Source organism: Amia ocellicauda, chromosome 21, assembly GCF_036373705.1.
Source record: "Amia ocellicauda isolate fAmiCal2 chromosome 21, fAmiCal2.hap1, whole genome shotgun sequence".
NCBI lineage: Eukaryota > Metazoa > Chordata > Actinopteri > Amiiformes > Amiidae > Amia > Amia ocellicauda.
Window position 1 is genome coordinate 8,431,319 of NC_089870.1, and position 22,839 is coordinate 8,454,157.

The following is a 22,839-nucleotide window of genomic DNA, read 5'->3' on the forward strand; positions in this document are numbered from 1 at the left end:
TTTGAACAAAAATACTTCTCAGTAGTATTCACTCATTCAAAAGTATTGTGTTTGGGCATGTCAGTAAATTGTCTTGATTTGACTGGTTCTTATTTTAATCTGGGGAATTTGCATTTGCCCCGTTTTGAGTTGGTCATTATATATTTATTACTGACCTTGGAGTAGACTGGAGATAAACTGCAACCAATACAGCAGAGTCTAGAGCCGAGGCTACTGTCGAGATTGCAGGAGCAATACTGCTTGTCCCATTTAATACTCGAGCAGGGCTTGTGGGAAAGTACCTCAGTTTGTCTCCCTCAGTTTACACACCCCATCAGACACAATTAATTCAGATTTCTGTATTGTTGGCAAGCTATTATCATGGCAACTGAAAAAAGCCACTGATTCCTTTACATATGTACCATTAAAAGCTGAGGCAGTATAATATTGACTGCTGCAAGATATTGTCCTTTACTGCCATCCAGGTTTCCTCTCACAAACCTACACATTCATCTTAATCCTGACCTTCAAAATCCATATTGATTACCGATCACGTTGACTAAGGTGACATTATTACATTGTACATGATTGAAATGTCTTCCTGTGTAGACTGATGTCAACTTTAAACCAAGCTGTGACGCCCAAATGCATGTTGTGTCATCCACATTACTTGTTGATGCTATGTTACTTCTAAATAGTTTTGTCTAAAAAGCCTTCCAGAAATGTATAAAGATTGGGGCTTCAGCTGAATCAGAATGGAAACCAACCCATCTCAAGTGCACATTTGATTTGCAAAGCCCTTTGTAATTTACTCAAATATCATGTTTTCATGGTCAAAATTATAATTGATTGTAGATATGTAGTGTTGATCATTTGGAGAAACCTACCCCATCTAATCAATGGACTCAATGTAGTTATTGACTGCTTACTACAACTAAATATTTTGTTAATCAGTTACAATTAGTATCTTTCTGTTTTACATTGCAAACAACCCCCTAATTACACAATACAGAACAAAGATGAGGATTGACAACTTGACAGTTTGTAGATTACAAATTTAAAATATATACAGTTTTGTATACATATACATTTTATCCACGGGTATTGCTGTTGCACTTTCATTTCAATGCATTGTATACGTATTTAAAGACACATTTTCACAAAGGAGATATTACAGGCTGGTGCACAACAACAGCTGAACCTCTATGCAGGTCAAAATCACTCATATCCGGTATTAAACACAATGATGTGTTAACATTATAACATTATAAAATAACTAATCGTGTAGAAAAAGAAAAAATAAACACAAGTTATACAAACATATTTCATCTATATTGTATTGAAAACGTGGTCGCGTTCTACCCAGGTCTGCGCGGCTCCACCAATGGGATCGCGGGAATGCTGCAGATCTGCGGACATCTGCGCTACAGGAACTCTGCTTTGCTCAGGTAGCGCTGCCCTCTCTCTCTCTCTCTCTCTCTCTCTCTCTCTCTCTCTCTCTCTCTCTCTCTCTCTCCTCCCATTGTATGCGTTGTCAGTGATGTCGTATCCCTAGCCTTTAAACCCCAGCTGAACACGATGCATATTGGATCCACCCTTATATCAAGCAGCAGTCCGACTGTGTACTGGGATGCTACATTAGCAGAAAAGGGCAGCCCTGCGGAAGAGGCTACTGTTTAAATTGGGGGCAGATATGGGAGAGGAATTGGCTGGCCATAGGGATCCGCTGCTGAGTTAACCTCCTCTCCATAGCACACCATGGCCAAGCAGTACGATGTGCTGTTCAGGCTGCTGCTGCTCGGAGACTCCGGGGTGGGGAAGACGTGTTTGCTGTGCAGGTTCACCGACAATGAATTTCATTCTTCACATATTTCCACCATAGGTAAGCAAACCCATTTACTCCCGTTTTATAAATGCAGCCCCAGCTTTCATGCTGCGAAATGTGTTCTTGCCAGGCTGAGCTCAGTGGGTTTTGAACGCTTATCACTGGAGTATCCGTCCCCTATTTGCTCAACCTGTGAATGAACCGTCCATCGGATAAGGGTTTGGTCTACATATGAAACATTTAAAACTGATGCAGAGAAATGCATGATTTGAAACAAATGGGACCGCAGCCTTCAATATATTGTGGCAGTGTGCTTATATCTGATGGCTCTGATTTAAGAAAACATACAGATAATCTGCAGGTGTGTGTGTATATGTATGTAATATGTGTGTTTATATGTATTTATGTATATGTGGATGTGTGTGTATATATATATAATATGTGTGTATTTGTGTTACATATGTATTAATGTGTTAAAATGTTGTGATACATAATAATGCATTTTGTATTGGTGTATTTGAAAGTGAAGGTTCAGCAAAAGGCAGTCTGTACACTGTCTGTAACTGATGGTCTTCCCAGTACAGACAAATCTTTGAGACAAACCTGTGGGACTGAAGTCTTCCTAAACTATCTGTATGTGTATCTTATAAATATATATGTATATGTTATATAACATAGCTCTAATACTGTATCCCTTAGCCTATCTTCCTTCTCAATCTCTCCATCTATGTATCTTTTTTTTCTTTTGAGACGGACTGTCCTCTTTCTTTTATCATTCTTACGTAAGCTAATGATTGTTGGATCTCTGATGCTGTCTTTCTGAAGTGTATAAACCTTTATTTGAAGCAGTCCTATTGGTTGCAGAAAGATGTATTTTTGTGAGACCAAACTGGTAAGATTTACACTTTTAACAGAATACGAGGCGTGTTGCAAACCCCAGCCTGCCTTGGCCAGGGAAGGCTGTAGTGTTTAACGTGCTGTAATAATGCCAGGTAGATCTTGAGCCTGAGTACTTGTGATTTTGGTGAAAGTTTTTGTAGAGCACCATGAGGTATTGAATTAGGTCTCAAAGAACGTGTGTGTTGGCACATCCTACACAGAGGCCAGATATAGTAAACTACAGTGCGTTTGCACACACCAGCACCCAAAGCAGTGGATAATCCTTTGGAAACACAGTCCAAATATATTCCTTCTTATATCTCTTTACCATGGAGTCCTGTCCATTGTCATAGCATCCTGCCTGGAATCGGTTAAATCTTTTATTACAGTGATACGACAATTACAAAAATAGTACAGGCTGCTTTTGGGCCAGGGAAGCACAGTCTGTGGTATAAGGCTCGGTTGTGCACTTGAGTGTAATATGAAAATGATGAGACCAAATTATAGAGTTCAACAACGCATGCAAGGGTTTGTAGCAAGAGGAACCTACCTTAGCCCAGGTTAAGTCTCTACAAACACTGTAATATAGTATATAGAGTACTATAATATATATATATATATATATATATATATATGGTTTTAATGTTATGAATACCTTTTCATCTGTTATGAAAATATATTTATGAAACAAACCCAAAACCTCTTGTTGTTTCGGAGTTCAATAGTGGGTGGAATAGGGCTGTTTAAGATATTCTGAACTAAACACTGGCTGTGCGTTTAATTAAGATCATGTTTCTTTGCTTTCCTTTGAAACCGTGTAATTTCATTAAAAACAAATCGGTAAGTGTCAGTTTAAAACAAGGGACCAAATTCAAACTAGAAACCTGATAGCTGATATCCATTGGGTAGAAGTATGAAGTCTGTGAAGCAAAAAGCTGCTATCAAGTATGAGTTTTGATTATTTGACAGGTTTAACATTTTGTTTTCATTCAGGTGACAGAATAATACGAATAATATAGCGCATGGTATCAAAAAAACTCCAGGAATTAAATTAATTAAGACAAGAAAATCAAAACCCATGTAACAGCAGTCAGTTTTGACTAGACCATGTAGGTTACAGTGTAGGCTTCATGTTGAGCAATTGTTAAATTCTAAAGGGCAAATTTCTTAATCTTAATCCATGACAACAATATATATGACATATACTACACTTGCTCAAAGAAATCATTGCTTGACGCGTCATACTTCTGTGTATAGCAAGATACGTTTCTGCAGAGTGTTCATTACTAAACAGAACTGGGTATTGTGTCTTCCACTTCAGAGATGCACTTCAAAGATGAGTCTGATTTTCTGGATCTGGTACTGATTAAAGTCTGGTTCTGCTGTGCTGTTAAACTCATATTGACTACAATGCCTCTGTTCCTCTGAAAGCAGAAGAAGCTCCAGTCCTCGGGTCGATTACCACCTAGAAAATATATTAGAATGGTTTATGCTAAAACAGTAGTTCTTTACATAATTTAATCACTGTATTTTGTTTTCTTTTAATTTTATTATCAATGCAGATTAAAAGCAATCTAATGATGTGCATCATCATCCTGGAAAACCATACCTTGAGTAAACGAGGAACAAGTGTCTAGAAATAATGGTTTTAATTATCTTGTCAGGGAATTTCTGATTATATTGGAGCTTATGTTCTTATGTCTGAACAGGAAAGAAGTCAATGGGGACTGTCCTGTTTTTTTTTTTTAAATAATCATTTGAGAATAAAAAGGGATTACATTATGATAATACTGCATTTCTTCTGTGTAAGGAACCAAAACAAAATATACCAGTGATATATTGTGTTTAAATTGTGTTGGCACAATGCATTTTAACATTAATTAAGTTAATTAACTGAAGATTGACACATTCAATGAATTCCAACATTTGAATGTGATTAGCATAGCTGTCAATCAGGATAGTGTTTGGATGGTAAATTCTGTATATTATTATAACCAGCAAATCTAGGCCCTTTATTGAAGCCACCACCTTTTTAAAATCATGTACAAATCTGACTCTAATAACTGACTCCACATTAGATGAGGAAGTGCATGCAGGAAACAAATCAGAATTCGCTGCCTTTAATCGGAACAGCATTCAAATACGTTTTTTTCCCATTTAAAGTGGCTTGGTTGGAGGGGAGCAATTAAAAATGACTAGGGGGTGAGTCCCCTGTATTATGATCCTTCCTGGTGACATGGGCGTGTACAGTGAGAAGTTGGATTTTTACATCTGAGGCAAACTGATATGAGCTAGAGCATTTTCCTAATGCGATCTTCTTTGTCACAGTGCTTTTTTGACTGAACAGTTCGAATGTTTGGAAGGAAGTCCAGTAAAGGAAATTGGGGATAATTAAGCCACATATGAACAGAGATGTTCCTTTCTTGAAGCAAACAGTCAGTCCCAAATGAACAGTTAAAGCACAAATAACAATTAAGCATCTTTCTTTCTCTGCAATCAGCACAATTACTGCTATTTTGTGGCTACTAAATAAAGCAGTGGGCGCTTTGCTTTGCTTTAAATAATCTATTCAGACAGTGCAGTTGAGTGATGGGTCTTTGAATAACAAGTTTCAAAACTTGAATAACAAATTCAGGGTTTCCTGGGTCAGATCAGTCAAAGCATGAGATTGGCCGACATGAGACAGGCAGGCAGCTCAATGTAGCCCTCGCATGTCATGCCTCTTTATTTATTAACCGCAAGCATGGCAGGGATTCATAAACCACTTCCAAACCTCTATAAGGGAATTGGAAAATGGGGAAATTGCCTTTATGTGAGCAACACCCACAGAATTGTGATTGTGTATCCATTGGGAGTACTTTACAAGAGTTGTGATCGGGTCTTTAGATCATGAAACACTTCTCCCAATAAGAAAGGAGCAAGATTCTCTCATAATTAAACTGAAATACTGTTAACTTACTAACTCACAGGGTCAAGAAGTGATTTAAAGAGGGCCCCTTTAACATTTCCTTCTCTTTAGGTTTGTCAGATGAATGTGAATAGACAGTTCATATCAACACATTTCTCATTTAAAGGTTTGTGAGTTACATTGAGGACACCATTGACATTTGTGATTTGTTTTCTTTTGACAATTGTTGTTTGTGGTTTAGAAAGACTGGCTTGCACTGCATAATTTCACCGAGAATATAAATTACCCTTCTTTTGTAGAGATATAATACATGTTGAAATTTCGATGGCACTTCATTTTGACAAATGTCTTCATCATGACTTTTCTTGTCTGTGCTGCGATTCATACACATTTGTTTTTCAGTGTTTGTTTTTGGGGTGATTTTGTAGTGAATTCCAAGCATAATGTCTGTATGAATTTCTTGCATTTTTGGAAACTTAACAAAAATTATTCTACATCTGGTGAATAAACACCTGCAGGATATGTTCGCTGTAGCCTCTTCTAATGCTGTTTATGCACCTGTGATTGCAGATGTAATGCCATGAATTATTTCCTTTAAAATAGAATGCCCTGTAGAAAATGAGTTTTAATGGAGGCTGTTTTGCTTTTTTTATAATTAAGTAATCCATGCTCCTAGACACTATTAGTTTATGCATACCTGAAACACTTTTAAAGTATTACAATTAATCCAATGAAAGTACTCTGACAATTGTTACTTTAGACAAATGTGCTTGGTGGTTGAAATTGAGGGCACGCTTTGCTTGTGAAAACAAAACAACACAAAACAAGAAGAACAGAATGTCATCTTTGTGTCCTTACAAGCTTATGCAAACTGTTGTCCAGCTGATGAGGAAGTGACAAATTACTTCTGATAGCAGCAGTGTTTAACATGAGGTGCATGTGCTGGTTTCCTGACCTGTTTTCAATGTTGCAGTAGCATGATTCTTGGTGGTGTGCTTTGAGATCCATTGGACTCCACAATGTTCCAGTGGTTGCGTTTGGGAAATCCTAATGCAGTAGATGGATGCAAATGCACATTGATTAAAACCAGGAAGTGAGATGAAATACTGTTTTCCATTAATGTAAAGCCCAGGGAATAGAACTACACTCAATTACAGGTCTACAGATGTAAGCCAACATCCAGTGCCACCATGACTTTCATGATCTGACTTGCTTAGATGTGTGCCTGTAGTTTTATTGTTATTATTAATTCCTCACCTATCCAAATTGCCTGCTGTGTAGTGAGCTAGTGAGCGACAAAATGTGGCTACTGTGCACCCAGTTCTCAGTGTGCATTGTCTCTTAAACCCAATTTATGTATTCACTTGTGTTGAATTTATGTTGAGTAATATACTTCTGTTTAAGCATAACTAGGACAAACACTTTTTCAGGACACGATTCTGTTTATTTTAACTGAATGTGCCTAAGATATTTCCAAAAAGAAAATAATATATTAGATTAGCCTTCTAAATAGATATTTTTGCCATAGGAAGATAAGCAGTGAATAGAAAAAGCATGCCAGTTTTACAGAAAATAGAATAACAGTGAACAAATCATACCTGAATTAGTGTCTGTTAAATGAGGTGTATGTAACAACAATGCATTTAGTAACCATCTTGTGCAGAAATAGTGACCTTATTGGAGCTGATGGATGTAAAATAAATGTTGTTGTCATTGTGTGTTGATATCAACAGGGACATGGTAATAACAATTACAGTTCGGTTTTGTTGGAAACATTGTCTGACTTGGTTATGAATCATTTAGCTTATCTGGGGCTTTAATATGCATTGATTTACCTGTTATTAATGTTCACGTTAAACTGGTAGGCCTGCTGAATGTTTATCTGCATGGTTCCACAGCTAGATTTATGTGCCACTACAAAACCTCTGTGTTTTCACACATATCAGCATTTTCAATGTACCATTGATTAACTGAAAGCCTTAGTAAAAGATGCAGGTGCTATTAGACAAGAGAAGTCACACAATGCATAGTGCACAAGCCAATATATGAAGATTTTCTCTACTTATCTTTTTATTATAGTATACTAGTCAAAATTGTATACAAAGGGAGTGATTGTCATGAGCTCATGAGATAACATTTAACAAACAAAGATATTTCTAAAACAAGAATGTAATTTAAACTCATAAAAATAGAACTAAACATCGGTGTGACTCACAAAATCGACTTTTCCCATCATAAATAAATCAATGCCATTAAACCTTTTAGGTGAAAATCAATGTATTGTGAATGAAAACAGTATAAACCGTGAACTACATCCAAATACATTTTTGAACAGGCTTATCAGATTAGCTTCGAGGCTATTTTTCATGGTTAAATGCTTGCTACCAGAAAATGTGTTCTTGCTAATATCCCGAGTTTATAATGTCATAAAAACTACTGCGGGTAATGGGTTATGGCTACTTCTAAGGTCTATTTAAGAACATGTCAGTCAGATTAAGAACTCGTCCAGGATAATTTACCTCAGGGAGCCTGCTGTTTGGCAGACAAATGTTACGGTATATCTTTTTCCTTCCTTTGGTGTTAGTGAATGCCCTACAGAAATCCACGTCTTTTCTAAGGCAGGTGTATGAATATCATGTTTCATGACTCTTGCAGTGCTGATAGGGCTTTGTCTCTGTCTACTCGTTTGAAAGAGCACTGCAGGGGCCTTCTGTTGACATTTCAACATGCGGCACGCTTACCCACACTCTCTGACATTTGTGTTTCCATGGTCCCTTTGCATTGTGGATGGGAGAAGCGGAATCACAGGTGACACGGAGCCACGACAGGACAAAGTGTTTCTCATACACACATCTCACCTCTGGTTTCACCTCTCTGCTGAGATTGAGTCATTGCCTCGCTGGAAATACAGAGCTTTTAGCGGGGGCTATTGGAATTTCGAGAAGCTCCGTGATGTAATTTACCAAAGACATGGAAACATCGAGCCAGCAAGGAACCATGCAGTGTGTAGATGAGAAAATGCTCAACAGCAGCAAGATGCAAAAACTGCTTGATTAGAGATTTATTTCCAGCATGTCATTTGCAGTGTGTTAAATTATTGAACATATTAAAATCTGTTCATGTAGGTCAGAACGGTGAAATCATGATCTTAATATTATGACATCAGCCAAGGGTCTCTAATTTAGTCTCTCTGTCTTCACTACATCTTCATTCATAAAATCTACGCCACACTCCGCAAAAACTAAAAATCACCCAGTTTTGTTTCTCCGTTTTCCTCAGTGAGTTTTTTTCAGACCTAAGATGCTTTTGTGTTAGCCTCTTCTGAAATGCCTGTGAGCAGACGACAGAGCATTTTCAGTCAGTAAAAAGAAAGCAGAAATAACTGCTGTTCCGAAGTTATCATCGCACCAGCCACAACATCTCTGAAACCTTGCTGTAACCGAAATTGTTTTTGCGTAACCAGAATCCTGAGGTCTATACAACTGAGTAATGTCATAAAATAAATAAAAAATCAAACAAGGCACGAATATGAAATGTACCACACTAGATCAATCCGTACTATTTGAAAATCGACACAAAATATTATACAGATTTAATCTGAACCATCATTCAGATTTAAATCACTGTTACTTCTCTCATTCGCAGTTTGATAAAAAAAACTAAAAACTAATCTTACTAAATTGGCAAAGTAGGATGAAGGTTACAATAACTTGGTGCCATAATCTGAAGACTGATCACTCTTCTCTCACCATGTCACACAAAGACTCATCAAAACTGGAAGCTTTTTCTTAAGCTTCTCAATTTAAAAATGAAAGAATGCCTCAAAATTATACATAGAACTAAATTAATGTGTGTATTTATATATGCACATATGTGTGTGTATATGTGTTTGTATCCGTGTGAAGTACATACAGGTGTAAAGACCTAACCTTTGAAAATATACATTTAGATTACATTTTTATATATATTATAATCAATAATGTAATTGCTTTCCTTCCCTTTGTTATGTTTTGTCTCTATTTACTAATTATTAGTATTGTCGTCATCTTCGTTGTTGTTATTATTATTATTATTATTATTATTATTATTATTATTATTATTGTGGTCTTTATCTTTGTATTTTCTTTCTTTTTTCTTTTGTAATGTCTGCCAAAAAAACTCACCCTTCACATTGTAGGCCTCTATCATGGTGAGATGGTTTCTAATGGAAACTTTACACCTTATTCCCTTATTAACAAGTTAAAGAGTTAAAGTTAACGTTATTACTGTTGCTTGGATTTGTATTAGTTTGCTTTAACATCCATTTATGAAATAAACGTGTGTGTATTTATGTACTGCTATTCCAGGAGCCTATTCAGGTGCATTCAAAACAAAGAACATGTTTTGTAGAAAGAGAGTCTCACGTTGCTCCCAAAGCCATGCCTCGGCCTCGATCACCGTGAGATGAACAAAGGAGGGAAGTCGTTAAAGCCTCATACAGTATTCATAGTCTTTCCAGGGTGGCAGTGTGTGGAAATTAATTGAAATGCTAGTTCTGCATGGCATGGTAGATTATATGTCATTCTGTTCATCTGCTCTAATACTTAAGATGTGAAATATTTCTCCATGTGAGAGTTCATAGGCAATAGGCATCAACATGAACGCTCAACTGCTGCCATTTTTTGTTAGAGAGCAAAGAATGTCTAGCTTGTGCAAGTGTGACACTCAACAGCTCAAACAACCGTGAGAGTACATTTCTCTCTATAAAACTTGGAATGGGCTTTTACACTTCTGTTTGGTACTCTGAAAATAAGTATTATCTTTCCCTCAGACCTACATGTTAATCTTGTACTACTGCACTAAGGTTCAGTTTCCTGCTCACTCAGCCGAGCTACTTCGACTTCGAAGAGCCTGTAATAGCCTATTATTTAGTGCTTCTCTGCCGAGATTATACAACATAAACACTGACTGCATTTACTGTAGATATGTCTTGCTTTGGAGGATCAGTGACCCCGTGGATCAGTATCCAAGTTTGACTTAGTCTACAGCCATTTTTTATGTATCTGTATAGACCCTGCTGCTTTTAAGATGCCTGTAGTACCCAATGTCTTCAAATACATTTAGTTGACTTTAAAAAAATGTTTATATAAAAGTTTATATTAAAAAATAGCCATATTTTTATTGAAAACAGTGTATTTCTTACATTTCTTTAAGACTTTGGGAACTAGCACAATGGTAATTTGGGTGAACAGTGTATTGTAGGCTTGGTTGTCGATGTCAAGGCCTAACTGTGGATTGTTTCCTTTGCACGGTGCCTGGGATGTGCTGCACCAGCGACAAACTAACCTCGATCCTTGCCTTGGTATGTATCCAGGCAACCCTTGAACTGTGAACCATTAAAAAAGGAGTAGTTATTTTCTCTTTTTTGTTTTTTGCCCCTGGCTTGAAACCAACTGACCATAGAGTTGTTTTTCCTCAGGTCACAGCAGGAATGCTTTCCAGTCAAACTGAAGGCCTTATAATTGTTCTGAGTGCCCTTTTATAAAGCAGCGCATTATAGAGAGCCTGAAATCCAGGCTCTGCTGAAGATCTGAGGATTTCCAAGGAGTTTTTAAAAACATGTTTGCTTAAGTGCCTCTGGACCATGATGCACACATCCACACACACATACAACTAAATACATACATGTCCACGAAGCAAGAATAATGAGTCCAGTGCAGTGAAGAGGACATTCTCGGTTTGTAATCGCAGGCATTAACCGATCGGGAAATGAAGCAGCACAAGGACTGCCACATAGCTCTTATCTGATTTAATGTAGGACGTCTACAACATCCACAATAATTCCATGGATTTATACTCGATTCATTTGATATGTTTAAATCAGGTTAGGCCCACTATATATAGTAATTCTACAAATACTATTCAGAGATGATTGACCTGGCATTCTCATAATTCAATATTCAGGGTTTTAGTGCTACCTATTGGTAAGCTCTTTTCTTGCACTTCTGCTCTGCTGTAGCCAAGGGAAAGGTATATAGAGGGTGGGGTCCGTGGAAGAATATATAATCGTGCATCAGATGAGAATGGATTGTGTGATCTCGCATAATGTCCAATGATGGTGTGATTTATGGTATTGAACTATATCATCCAGATTTAAGTCGGTACTCCTCAGAAAATATATTTATTTTGATGCCAATGTTATTTCCATATAAACAGGCAGAAACTACTAGAGACACAGGAGAGCAGTGGGTCGTGAAATACTGCGTGATGGCTTATCAAACCGTCATCGAAAATCCCCATTCATTCCATTGGGACAGAATGTTTCATACTGGGACCTGCAAGCATCCCTCAGATGGTCTGCAGAAAGGGGAGCAGTGGTAGAGTTCATACATCCAATTGCAAAAGCTGAAATTGAAGGCCTTCAGATTGAACACACAGAAGCAAGAAGAATAGGCATAAATTCAAGATATAACTTTAAGCCAGTAAATTGGAATACTGCGTTTTTTAAAGCTTGGGGATTAAGTAGGTGTCTAAAGTGGTTTTGTTCATTTTTAGGGAGGAGGGGGGATTAAGTTTAATCTGAATTAAATCTTAGTTCTCAGACAATTATATTCAGTCTTAAACTTATTACGCCACAAGATGCAATGTTGTTCAGACTTGCTTCACCAGTGCTTTGTATAAAACCTTCCCATTCAATGGGATAGAACCTAATATATTCTACCCACAGATTGCTTGGTTTCCACGGGACACTTTCTATGATTTGGTTTGCTTCCCTGGAGCACTTGAAGCGGAAATAATTCTTCGGATTCTCTGGGTTCCCCTTGATAAATAGTTTGAGTGTTTTGAATATAAACTCTGAAATGAATTGAACCCTAACCACATGCCGTTGTGTTGGAATTCATTGAGATTGGATTTGAGAGTGAGCTTTGGATAAGGGCACGCTCTCCAAAACCTGTGAGATAAGACCACCGGGCTCTTGAGAGTGTCACGGTATGCAGAATGCATGGTTATATTACCTGAGGTCATCTGTAAAGCAAATGCTCAATTATAAAACCAGTTCAAGCTATTCTTCTAACACTGTTGCTTTTCTTTCCTAGTAAGTCCAGACTTTAATATAATCCCGATATAAGCCTATGTATGTAATGTATGTATGCAATTAATGGTTGTTATTTATTGACACAATTTAAAAATCTGGCATTGAAAATGTTAAGGTTTGAAATGTAAGGCATGCCTGGGCAAGGGATAAACTTCTTCTGTTCTTCAATGTCTATCCATGATTCACAGAGGGGAATTGTCTCCATGGAAACTCCTTTACTAAAGAAACAGTGCCGCATTAACGGCGATGTCTTTAACCCTGTAATGGTGGGGTCGGCACAATTCATGGTTATAAAGGAAAGAAAGGAAGTGAGAAGTGAACAATGTGTTATTTTATAATGGTTAGAAAGTCATCATTTAGGCATTATTATACTTTAGTAGGTATTTTTTACATTGGTTTGTGAAGCCACGATTGCTATGCAAGAAGTTGTGGCTGTGAGTCCTTCAAAACACATCTTGAGTTGTTTGGTTAATAGTAAACTAGATACTAGATAGACAAATGGTTTGTTTAGTAAATTGTGGTGAAGATGTTAACCTTTTCCCCAGAACTGACCTCTTCTTTATCTCATGTCTTTTCTCCATGCTTTATTTTAGGGGTTGATTTCAAAATGAAGACATTAGAAGTAGATGGGATCAAAGTAAGAATACAGATATGGTAAGTTAATCAACTTGTCATTTACCTATTCAATCACATCCATTCAATACATATTTAACATTTCATGGTATACAGTTTATTGCACCTGGTTTTTTTTCCCCTCATGATTGTGGTGTCTTTAATTGTGCTTTCCACCACATACTTATAAACCTGCATTTCGATGTGAAAACATCTGTTAATGACTCTGTATGTTTGTCTCTCTGGTAGGGACACCGCAGGGCAGGAACGCTACCAGACTATCACCAAACAGTATTATAGGAGAGCACAGGTACGCTCACACAGACATTTAATTTAGCAGGACCATGTGTTATGATTGTTGGACAAAACATTGAGGCAAAGTATTCAAACCAGATGAAATGAATGCAAATGAAATGAGAGAAGGTGGCTGAAGAACTGAAAATTAAACTGTTACTATTTTTGAGATTTCAATGAAGTTATATCTAATGAAAAAAAAGGCTGTGAATATCAAACAAGCACATTACATAAGCCAGTGTTTTTTTTTTGTTTTTTTTTGACAATGCAAAAGGTTGACTTTCATTTATACCTGTAATAAATATAATCCCAGGCCCATGGAGTGAAAAAAACAGTCTTTTTGGTTTTTGTTCCAGCTCAACATTTACGAACTTAATTAAACTGAATATTTATCTTGATGGGTCCCTGCCCTCCAGAACTGAATCTGAAAAGCAGTCCACAAAACTATTTGCATAAATAATGATATAATACATTTCAAAGAATAAAGATAGAGCAATCTTCAAACAATACTATATATACACTCACCTAAAGGATTATTAGGAACACCTGTTCAATTTCTCATTAATGCAATTATCTAACCAACCAATCACATGGCAGTTGCTTCAATGCATTTAGGGGTGTGGTCCTGGTCAAGACAATCTCCTGAACTCCAAACTGAATGTCTGAATGGGAAAGAAAGGTGATTTAAGCAATTTTGAGCGTGGCATGGTTGTTGGTGCCAGACGGGCCGGTCTGAGTATTTCACAATCTGCTCAGTTACTGGGATTTTCACGCACAACCATTTCTAGGGTTTACAAAGAATGGTGTGAAAAGGGAAAAACATCCAGTATGCGGCAGTCCTGTGGGCAAAAATGCCTTGTTGATGGTAGAGGTCAGAGGAGAATGGGCCGACTGATTCAAGCTGATAGAAGAGCAACTTTCACTGAAATAACCACTCGTTACAACCGAGGTATGCAGCAAAGCATTTGTGAAGCCACAACACGTACAACCTTGAGGCGGATGGGCTACAACAGCAGAAGACCCCACCGGGTACCACTCATCTCCACTACAAATAGGAAAAAGAGGCTACAATTTGCACAAGCTCACCAAAATTGGACAGTTAAAGACTGGAAAAATGTTGCCTGGTCTGATGAGTCTCGATTTCTGTTGAGACATTCAGATGGTAGAGTCAGAATTTGGCGTAAACAGAATGAGAACATGGATCCATCATGCCTTGTTACCACTGTGCAGGCTGGTGGTGGTGGTGTAATGGTGTGGGGGATGTTTTCTTGGCACACTTTAGGCCCCTTAGTGCCAATTGGGCATCGTTTAAATGCCACGGCCTACCTGAGCATTGTTTCTGACCATGTCCATCCCTTTATGACCACCATGTACCCATCCTCTGATGGCTACTTCCAGCAGGATAATGCACCATGTCACAAAGGTCGAATCATTTCAAATTGGTTTCTTGAACATGACAATGAGTTCACTGTACTAAACTGGCCCCCACAGTCACCAGATCTCAACCCAATAGAGCATCTTTGGGATGTGGTGGAACGGGAGCTTCGTGCCCTGGATGTGCATCCCACAAATCTCCATCAACTGCAAGATGCTATCCTATCAATATGGGCCAACATTTCTAAAGAATGCTTTCAGCACCTTGTTGAATCAATGCCACGTAGAATGAAGGCAGTTCTGAAGGCGAAAGGGGGTCAAACACAGTATTAGTATGGTGTTCCTAATAATCCTTTAGGTGAGTGTATATATACATATATACACACTACCAGTCAAAAGTATTAAAACACCCCAATTTTTCCAGTTTTGATTGAAATTTAAGCAGTTCAAGTCCAGTGAACCTGAAATGGTACAAAGGTAAGTAGTAAACTGCCAGATGTAAAAAAAAAAAAAATGATGAAAAGTGTATATTTCAGAGTAAAAACAAAAGGCATTTTTCAGGGAACATGTAATGGGTTAACAACTTTTGCTGTTTTGCAGCAATGGAAGTGAATTGAAAGTTGATGCTAACAATTCCTACAGGTGTCCCAACTTTTGTTGATTATTTACAAACGCTCTGTCTGTATAAAAGCAGTGTTGGAACAGACTGTTACTACACCCTCTTTCTAGCCATTATGATAGCAATATACTACTTCCTGCAGTACAGTACTGTCCAAATAATGCTTTAAAGGCAATTAACAAAGGAAAACATACAGACCATTATAATAACCCTTAAACGTGTAAATCTTTCCTTTAGAGAAATTGCCAAGAAACCAAGGTGTCAGTGAGTACAGTTTCCTACACCATCAAAAGGAACTTAGAAACTGGAGGAAACTCTGACAGGAAGAGGTCTAGCAGAGCGAAAGCCACAACACAATCAGAAGACAAGTTTCTGAGAGTCAACAGCTTGCTTGATAGGCGGCTCACAGGACAACAGCTTCAAGCATAGCTTAACACTGGTCGAAGTAAGCAAGTCTCAGTTTCAACTGTGAAGAGAAGACTTCGAGCTGCAGGTTTGACAGGTCGAGTGGCAGTAAGAAAGCCATTGCTAAGATGACAAAATAAGAAAAAGAGGCTTGCCTGGGCCATGAAGCACTGCCAGTGGACTACTGAAGACTGGAAGAAGGTCTTATGGACCAATGAATCAGAATTTGAAATCTTTGGTTCATCACGCATGGTTTTTGTACGCCATCGAGTAGTCGAAAGGATGGTTCCTCAGTGTGTGACGCTCTGGTATACGCCTAGTTTTTTCAGGGGTTCATCCTACAGCAAGATAATGACTCAAACCATACCTTCAGGCTATGTCAGAACTACCTTAGAAGAAAAGAACAAGACAGTAGGCTTCAAATCATGGAATGGCCAGCACAGTCTCCAGACTTAAACCCCATCGAGCTGGTTTGGGATGAACTGAACAGAAGGGTGAAAGCAAAGTGCAAAGTGCAACACATTTGTGGGTACTTCTGCAACAGTGTTGGGATGAACTTTCTGAACAATATTTGATTTCCACTGTAGAAAGAATGCCACGAGTGTGTTCGGGTGTTATATATGTTATATGAGTAAAACATTTAGATTAAATTTTGTTATTTATCTCTAATTGTTTATTTGTTCTATGCTTTAATTTCAGAGTACTGTGAGACATTAAACTGCATAAATTTAAATAAAAACTGGAAAAATTCAGGTGTTCTTGAACTTTTGACCGGTAGATTTTTTATATATATATATTTATTTTATCTCTTTTTCTGTTGGCTTCATAATACTGCAGCCTTAGTGTTTTTTATTCTTTATTTCCCAGGGAATCTTTTTAGTGTATGACATCACCAGTGAACGCTCCTTTCAACATATCATGAAGTGGGTTAGTGATGTCGATGAGGTGAGTGTCCATTTTAATACTTTTATAATTGTGTGTGTGTATTATACACACAGCAAATAATGCATGCAGTGCTTACAAGAATTGCAGTTTATCTTATCCAGTGTAAGTTTTTTCTTCTTCAAATTTTAATTGCCCACTGAAAGTCTATGAGGTTTTATTCTCATAAAATTGTCCCTGTGCAGTTTTTTTTTTTTATTATAATGAGCGGAAGCAAAACATTTTTTAAATTTACAGCTTCTGTACAGAGTAGGCTATGTATTATGGCAACAGAAGTGCATGTTTCTTAAAGTCTTTCCATAAGCGACAATCAGTCTAAATTCACACTGCTGTTATTTAGATAGCAGACCCAATTACAATTATTCTAACTCAGCGGGTGCAGCTTATTCCTAGCTCCTCTCTAATCGTTTTTGAGTTATATAATAAATGCAATCTCAGCTGAAGAGGGACAGCTGATTAGTGTGCACTATTTCCAAACTATTTAACAATTCACTGAGGGGGGGGGGGGCGAAGAGGTTTTTATACAGTTTTACAGAAACAGAATTCAGTTTCTCTTGGCTCATTGCCCTGATTTTCACACTGTGGTGTTGTTAGCTAATGACTCCAATTTCCAATGTTATGTACCACATCTTGTCATACAGTGTCATTTTATTAACTCATGCATGTATTCTGGTGTCAAGGAATTCAGCTAAAACTGAAGCAGAATGATATAATTGTCTGTGTTTAAATAGGATTTAGTGTACAGGCTAAGCAGAAATAATGATCAGATGGTGAAAAAGACCCATTCCATATCGCCTACTGTACAGCAACGATCCGAGAGCTTGTTATATTAAATAGACATGATGTGACTGCACCAGTGAGCAAATCCTATCATTTGGAATAATACCCAGCATGCATCTAGGTCTGAAGGGTTCTTGAGTTAATATCCACAGCAACTGAGATGTCACAGATATGAAACAGACATCCAAAACAATGAAGATTAGCAAACAAAGAATTCGGGCTAGTGATTTTTAAACTATGTATATCTTTTATTCCTATTTGTGCAGTATATGTACCCTGTCAACCACTGTACAGTTTCTGCTTATACTCCACAAGTTCAGAAGGCACCAATGCAGCGCTGAACATGCAAAGTACTGTCGCTTCAAGCTGCAAATAAGGCTATGCACTAAATTTCACTGGTATTTCACATACTCTTGTATTTGTTTCTTATTTGAATTGTTCACGAGACAATTGTCCATCCCTATTCTCTTTCAGTATGCACCAGAAAAAGTTCAAAAGATCTTGATTGGAAACAAATCCGACGAAGAGGAGAAAAGACAGGTGGCCACAGAACAGGGGGACAAGGTAAAGCGTTGTGTACTGATCTGCTCGGTGCCTCTCTCTTTCTTTATCTCCCTCCCTCTCACTCTCTCTCTCTCAACAACTCCCCTAACACTTCTGATTGGTTGTATCTTCTTTTTATCCGTACAGCTTGCAAAGACATATGGAATGGACTTCTTTGAGACAAGTGCCTGTACCAATTATAATATTAAAGAGGTGAGAAAATCGTGCTTCTTCTGCAGAAGATTTTATTCCGAGTACACAAGGTGTGATGACCGATTTTATTGGCCAAACACATAGTTTTTAGAAGACACTATTTAAAGGTCTTTACGAAATGCAAAGAAAGTTGGAAACCATTGTGTTTTCCATTGAGTAACCTTTCCCATTGTTCTATGCCATGTAAGCTTCTCGGGTAGTTTCTCGCTGCAGACTGAAGCTGGGAAGCCTGGCTTGTTGATACAGCTACTCACAGACGTATTTGGCTACTTCTGTCATAGCTAGTGTGTTTCAAAGCACATCGAACATTATCTCATGACGGCAGCGTGCTTAGCTAAACCCTTGCAACACAAGCATTTAGTTTCTGTGTCGTCTTCTTCTCTGTTTCAGTCGTTCACTCGGTTAACAGAGCTAGTTCTACAGGCCCACAAGAAAGAGCTCGACTGCCTGAGAGTGTCCATCAACGACGAGCTCAGTATAGCCGACCTAGAGGATGACGACGGCAAGAGAGATGGCATTGGAAACTCCCAGAAAGATTGCTGGTGTTAGGACGGGGCGGGGAGGGGGGGCGAGAACCCCGAGTTGATCTTACTTGCTGCAGCTGCTGAAAAGAGGCACACACTGATATATAGAATCTGTCTGTCAATTTTGTAATGTTTTTTATTTTATCACCATTATTGTAATGTTTTTCCTCAGAAATAATTAGGTGTGTTTTGTCACGTTTTTTTACGACTTCCTTTACGCACTGCCTAGTCTCTTATTTTTTTATTTTTTTAACAAGTAAATTCCCACATCGCTGAGCTTAATCCGTCAAAATCAATCCTGCAGTTCACCGCTTTTTCCACCAGAGGGCGGCATCTATTTCACAGGTTCTCTATTATGTTGGAGGGAACCTCAGTCAGCCCACATAAGGTCAGAGTTCACCTCATACAGCATAATTGTTGGAATGCTACAGAACAGGAGACGCATCTTTATTATTGCCCTGTTGAATTTTTTTCTATTTGTTTTTTGAAACTTTAACTATAATTGCAGATTTTCAGAGATCAATTCATTGAATAGAAGCCTCTTATTGAAAGAGCAATACATTCTCTTTCTCTCTGTCCCTTATTTCCTGACATCAGACCTCCGTTTTAGCCTGTCAACCAGTTTTTGAAAATCAATATTACTATTGAAGCACTTAAGTTAGATGTTGTAGGTGTCAATGGGGTAGCAAATGGCACTGGCTTTGAGTGCTGCATCTACTAATCAATCTACTACATAGAGTTGGACCTGAATTTATGCAGGTGTCCCTATATGACATTTGCAATTCAGAATAGTTTTCTTTCACAGATTGCTTTTACATTGCATGGTCTGCCGATTGCAGAATATAGTCCCAGTACTGGAAAAATGTGTTTTGATTCAGTCTGGGTTTAGGAGATGGAAATTTAGAGAGGAAAAATAGCAGTGTATATATTTGTTTTTTAAAGTAATAAGAATTATATTAGACATAGAGGGGCCAGAAAGAATGCTGAATTATTTCAATATACAGATATGATGAAAAATAAATCTTCCTGCAAAGATCAACTTTGGAGGAATTACAATCGACCTGTCAATCATTTTGTAAAAGGTTGCAGTTACACTTGAGACTGCTTTGTGTTTCAGACCAGACGCATCGCGCTCGTCTCTCTGCTCACGGTTGATCTGATCTCATTCAGTATACTCTGATTGCAGATTTTGCAACATTTGCAGAATATTTGTTATACGTCTGTGCCAGAATACTGGCGTTTCTTGACAAATTAAATTAATGAATGTATTAAAAAAAGTAGAGACTTTAAGTGTAGTCACTGTCCTTTCTTTTGTATTGACTATTGTTTTACCTCATTAATAAAACTAAGTAAAGCTAATTGTCTCGTAATAAATATCTCAAGTGTTGCAAAACATTTTCCATTGTTTAAAAATGATCTCGGCGTCTGTGAGAAAAGCAATTACATCCATATTGTGCAGTTTGATTAAATGCCGTTCTTAAAATCTCGGCTTCGCTGTGGCACGGGTATTGCTGTGTGTGTTTAAGCAGCCCTATATGGACATATTTTAAGGAAGCATTTATTCTCTCTGGATGCATTTACATACATGACAAAAACTTTGTAAGTTACTGTATCACTTTTTAAAACCAATTTAGTCTAGTTAGTTGTGATAGCAAAGCGTTCTTTGTTATTCTCATTGAGTTAGACTTCCACGTCATCGGAATTATTCAAATGAATGTATGCAAGTTATATTAAAGGGTATGTAGAATTAAATGGAAACCTGGGTTATACTGTAGAGATTAAAACAATCAAAAATGTATTTGTCGTTACAGCTTGTTTCTGTCTTTTTTTGATTCACACGATTATAAATATTTGATTTTATCTTGGTATTTGTGAAGATGTTAATATGCACATGGGGATACGATATGTTTTGAAAGAATCATGATTTTATTTGCAGGCGTTTAAAAATAAACCTATTCAGGCAAATATTTAACTATGTATGTGTTCCACAGGACTCTCTTTGCAATGTTTAAGTAATTTAAATATCATTTGTCATCCTACATATCTTTGGTCAACTATGAAAAGATTTAGGAGTAAAATGATAATAAAGATTGACAACGCTGTTTTGGTACAGGAATATTAAGGATCCCCATCGAAGATATGTATGTATATTGTTTTGGCAATGCTGTGTGAATAGATGTCTTACCATTATCCCTTTTTATAAGTCTATCAATCAGTCAGTCATTTTTTTATTTGATATAGCGCCTTGCCACAGAGCACGTCCACAGATTTAAAACAAAACCATGCCTGTTACAAAACAAAGTCAGTATAATTATCAATGTCAATTAAATTACCATCAGGTCCAGGGGAAAGAAAAATGAGACAAATAAGTCTGTGGGTAGAACATGATATGTGATCTGCTACAAATAATTTTAAGCAATGCAAATATTAGTTGCATATTACAATTTCTACTAAAATAAAGTATAGTATAGCATTTCAGACTTCGATTTCTGAATTATATTTAGGTGTTGAATTAATTCATGGCCATATCTGTATTAACTGAAGATTTTTGATGTTTAAGATACATTTCACAATAAATAAAAATGGAAACGAAAAAATTCTGATTATTATTTAGTTTTCTTTCTCTGTATTAAGTGAAGATAATTAAGGTAGGTAGTGATTTAATCCAATAAGGCACACCAATTTTGATAGGATTTTGTCAGGAACTAATTACATTTAAATAATTTTTTAGTTAAATCTTATTTGCTCTTCTAATTGATTGTGTGACTTTTAGATTTCAGTGGCACTCCTGTTTATGCCCTAAGGCACACCCATATGGCACAGCGCAGTGCGTGGGAGACACTAAGCTATCAGGATCTATCAGAAACCAGTCTGCTAAAAGATGTTGTAACTATCGACTTAAGGTATAGTCCAGGGAGCTTTGCAAGAAGAGACAAGGATAGATATGCCAAACGCCCATTAGAGAGAAGAAAGGGGCGTCTTATTTTAACAACTCTTTAACAACTTTTTCTAGAAGGACGGTGCTACTTCTTTTCCACCACCAGAGGTCTCCAAACTCCAAGACAGATAATACACAACCTGGTGGCAGGTCTGTACAAACAGTTTCTTATATAGAATATATCGAAAGCAATTTTAAATTCATTAGCTTTAACAATAAAGTAGTGACATTAACACATGGCATGTTAACATTTCACACGCTATAAGCATGTTCTCAATCTCATTAGGTTAATATTAATGAGTGTAGATGATTTTTCCTGGAGTCAGTGAGTTACTTCCCAGTAACTACCTCAGTAAGTGCCTTCAGTTTGATAAATGTGTTCTAGTAATATTTCATATTGCAATACTCTTCTGCTCCACCAAGTGTCTCCATTTACAGTTCTGCATGTGATTACATTCTCACTGTCTTTTTGTTTTTGTTTTTTTCTGGGATTATGTAAAAACCCATTTAATATATATATCAGTCAGAGGTAATGTTGTGAAATTATTTGTCATCAAACTGGAATCCTCTGTTTAGGAAGTCTAGCATGGTTATAAAAAAAGCACTATCAGCATTCATGTATGTTTAATCATCAGAGAAAAGCAGGTAGCACTGTACACTTCACTGTCAGGATGAATATTTAATGGAGAGGAAACCGATACCTGTCATTAAATTACCATACAACCCAAGTTGCACAATTTGCAAGGCAAATCCATCTGCAGGCAGAGCTTTGAAATTCTGTGAAACAAGGACGTTTCTCATTTTACTAATTAGCAAAACCCTTCCTTGTACACAATGACAAAGCATCTTGGTAAATATTATTGAAAACTGAAGGTATATCACAAGGGGGGAAATAAACCAATTGAGAGAAATGAGAGAGACATTTACAT

The 22,839-nt window shown here is 37.2% G+C and overlaps 1 protein-coding gene across 1 annotated transcript; it reads left to right on the forward strand.

The window, feature by feature from the left end:
• Positions 1–1,488: 1,488 nt before the first annotated feature.
• On the forward strand, positions 1,489–20,949 carry rab15 (RAB15, member RAS oncogene family). Its single transcript, XM_066694416.1, has 7 exons — positions 1,489–1,861; positions 13,260–13,320; positions 13,528–13,588; positions 16,838–16,915; positions 18,167–18,256; positions 18,383–18,448; positions 18,839–20,949. Exons 1-7 carry the CDS (start codon positions 1,738–1,740, stop codon positions 18,995–18,997), a joined length of 639 nt encoding a protein of 212 aa, XP_066550513.1. The 5' UTR covers positions 1,489–1,737; the 3' UTR covers positions 18,998–20,949.
• The last annotated feature ends 1,890 nt before the right edge of the window (positions 20,950–22,839 follow it).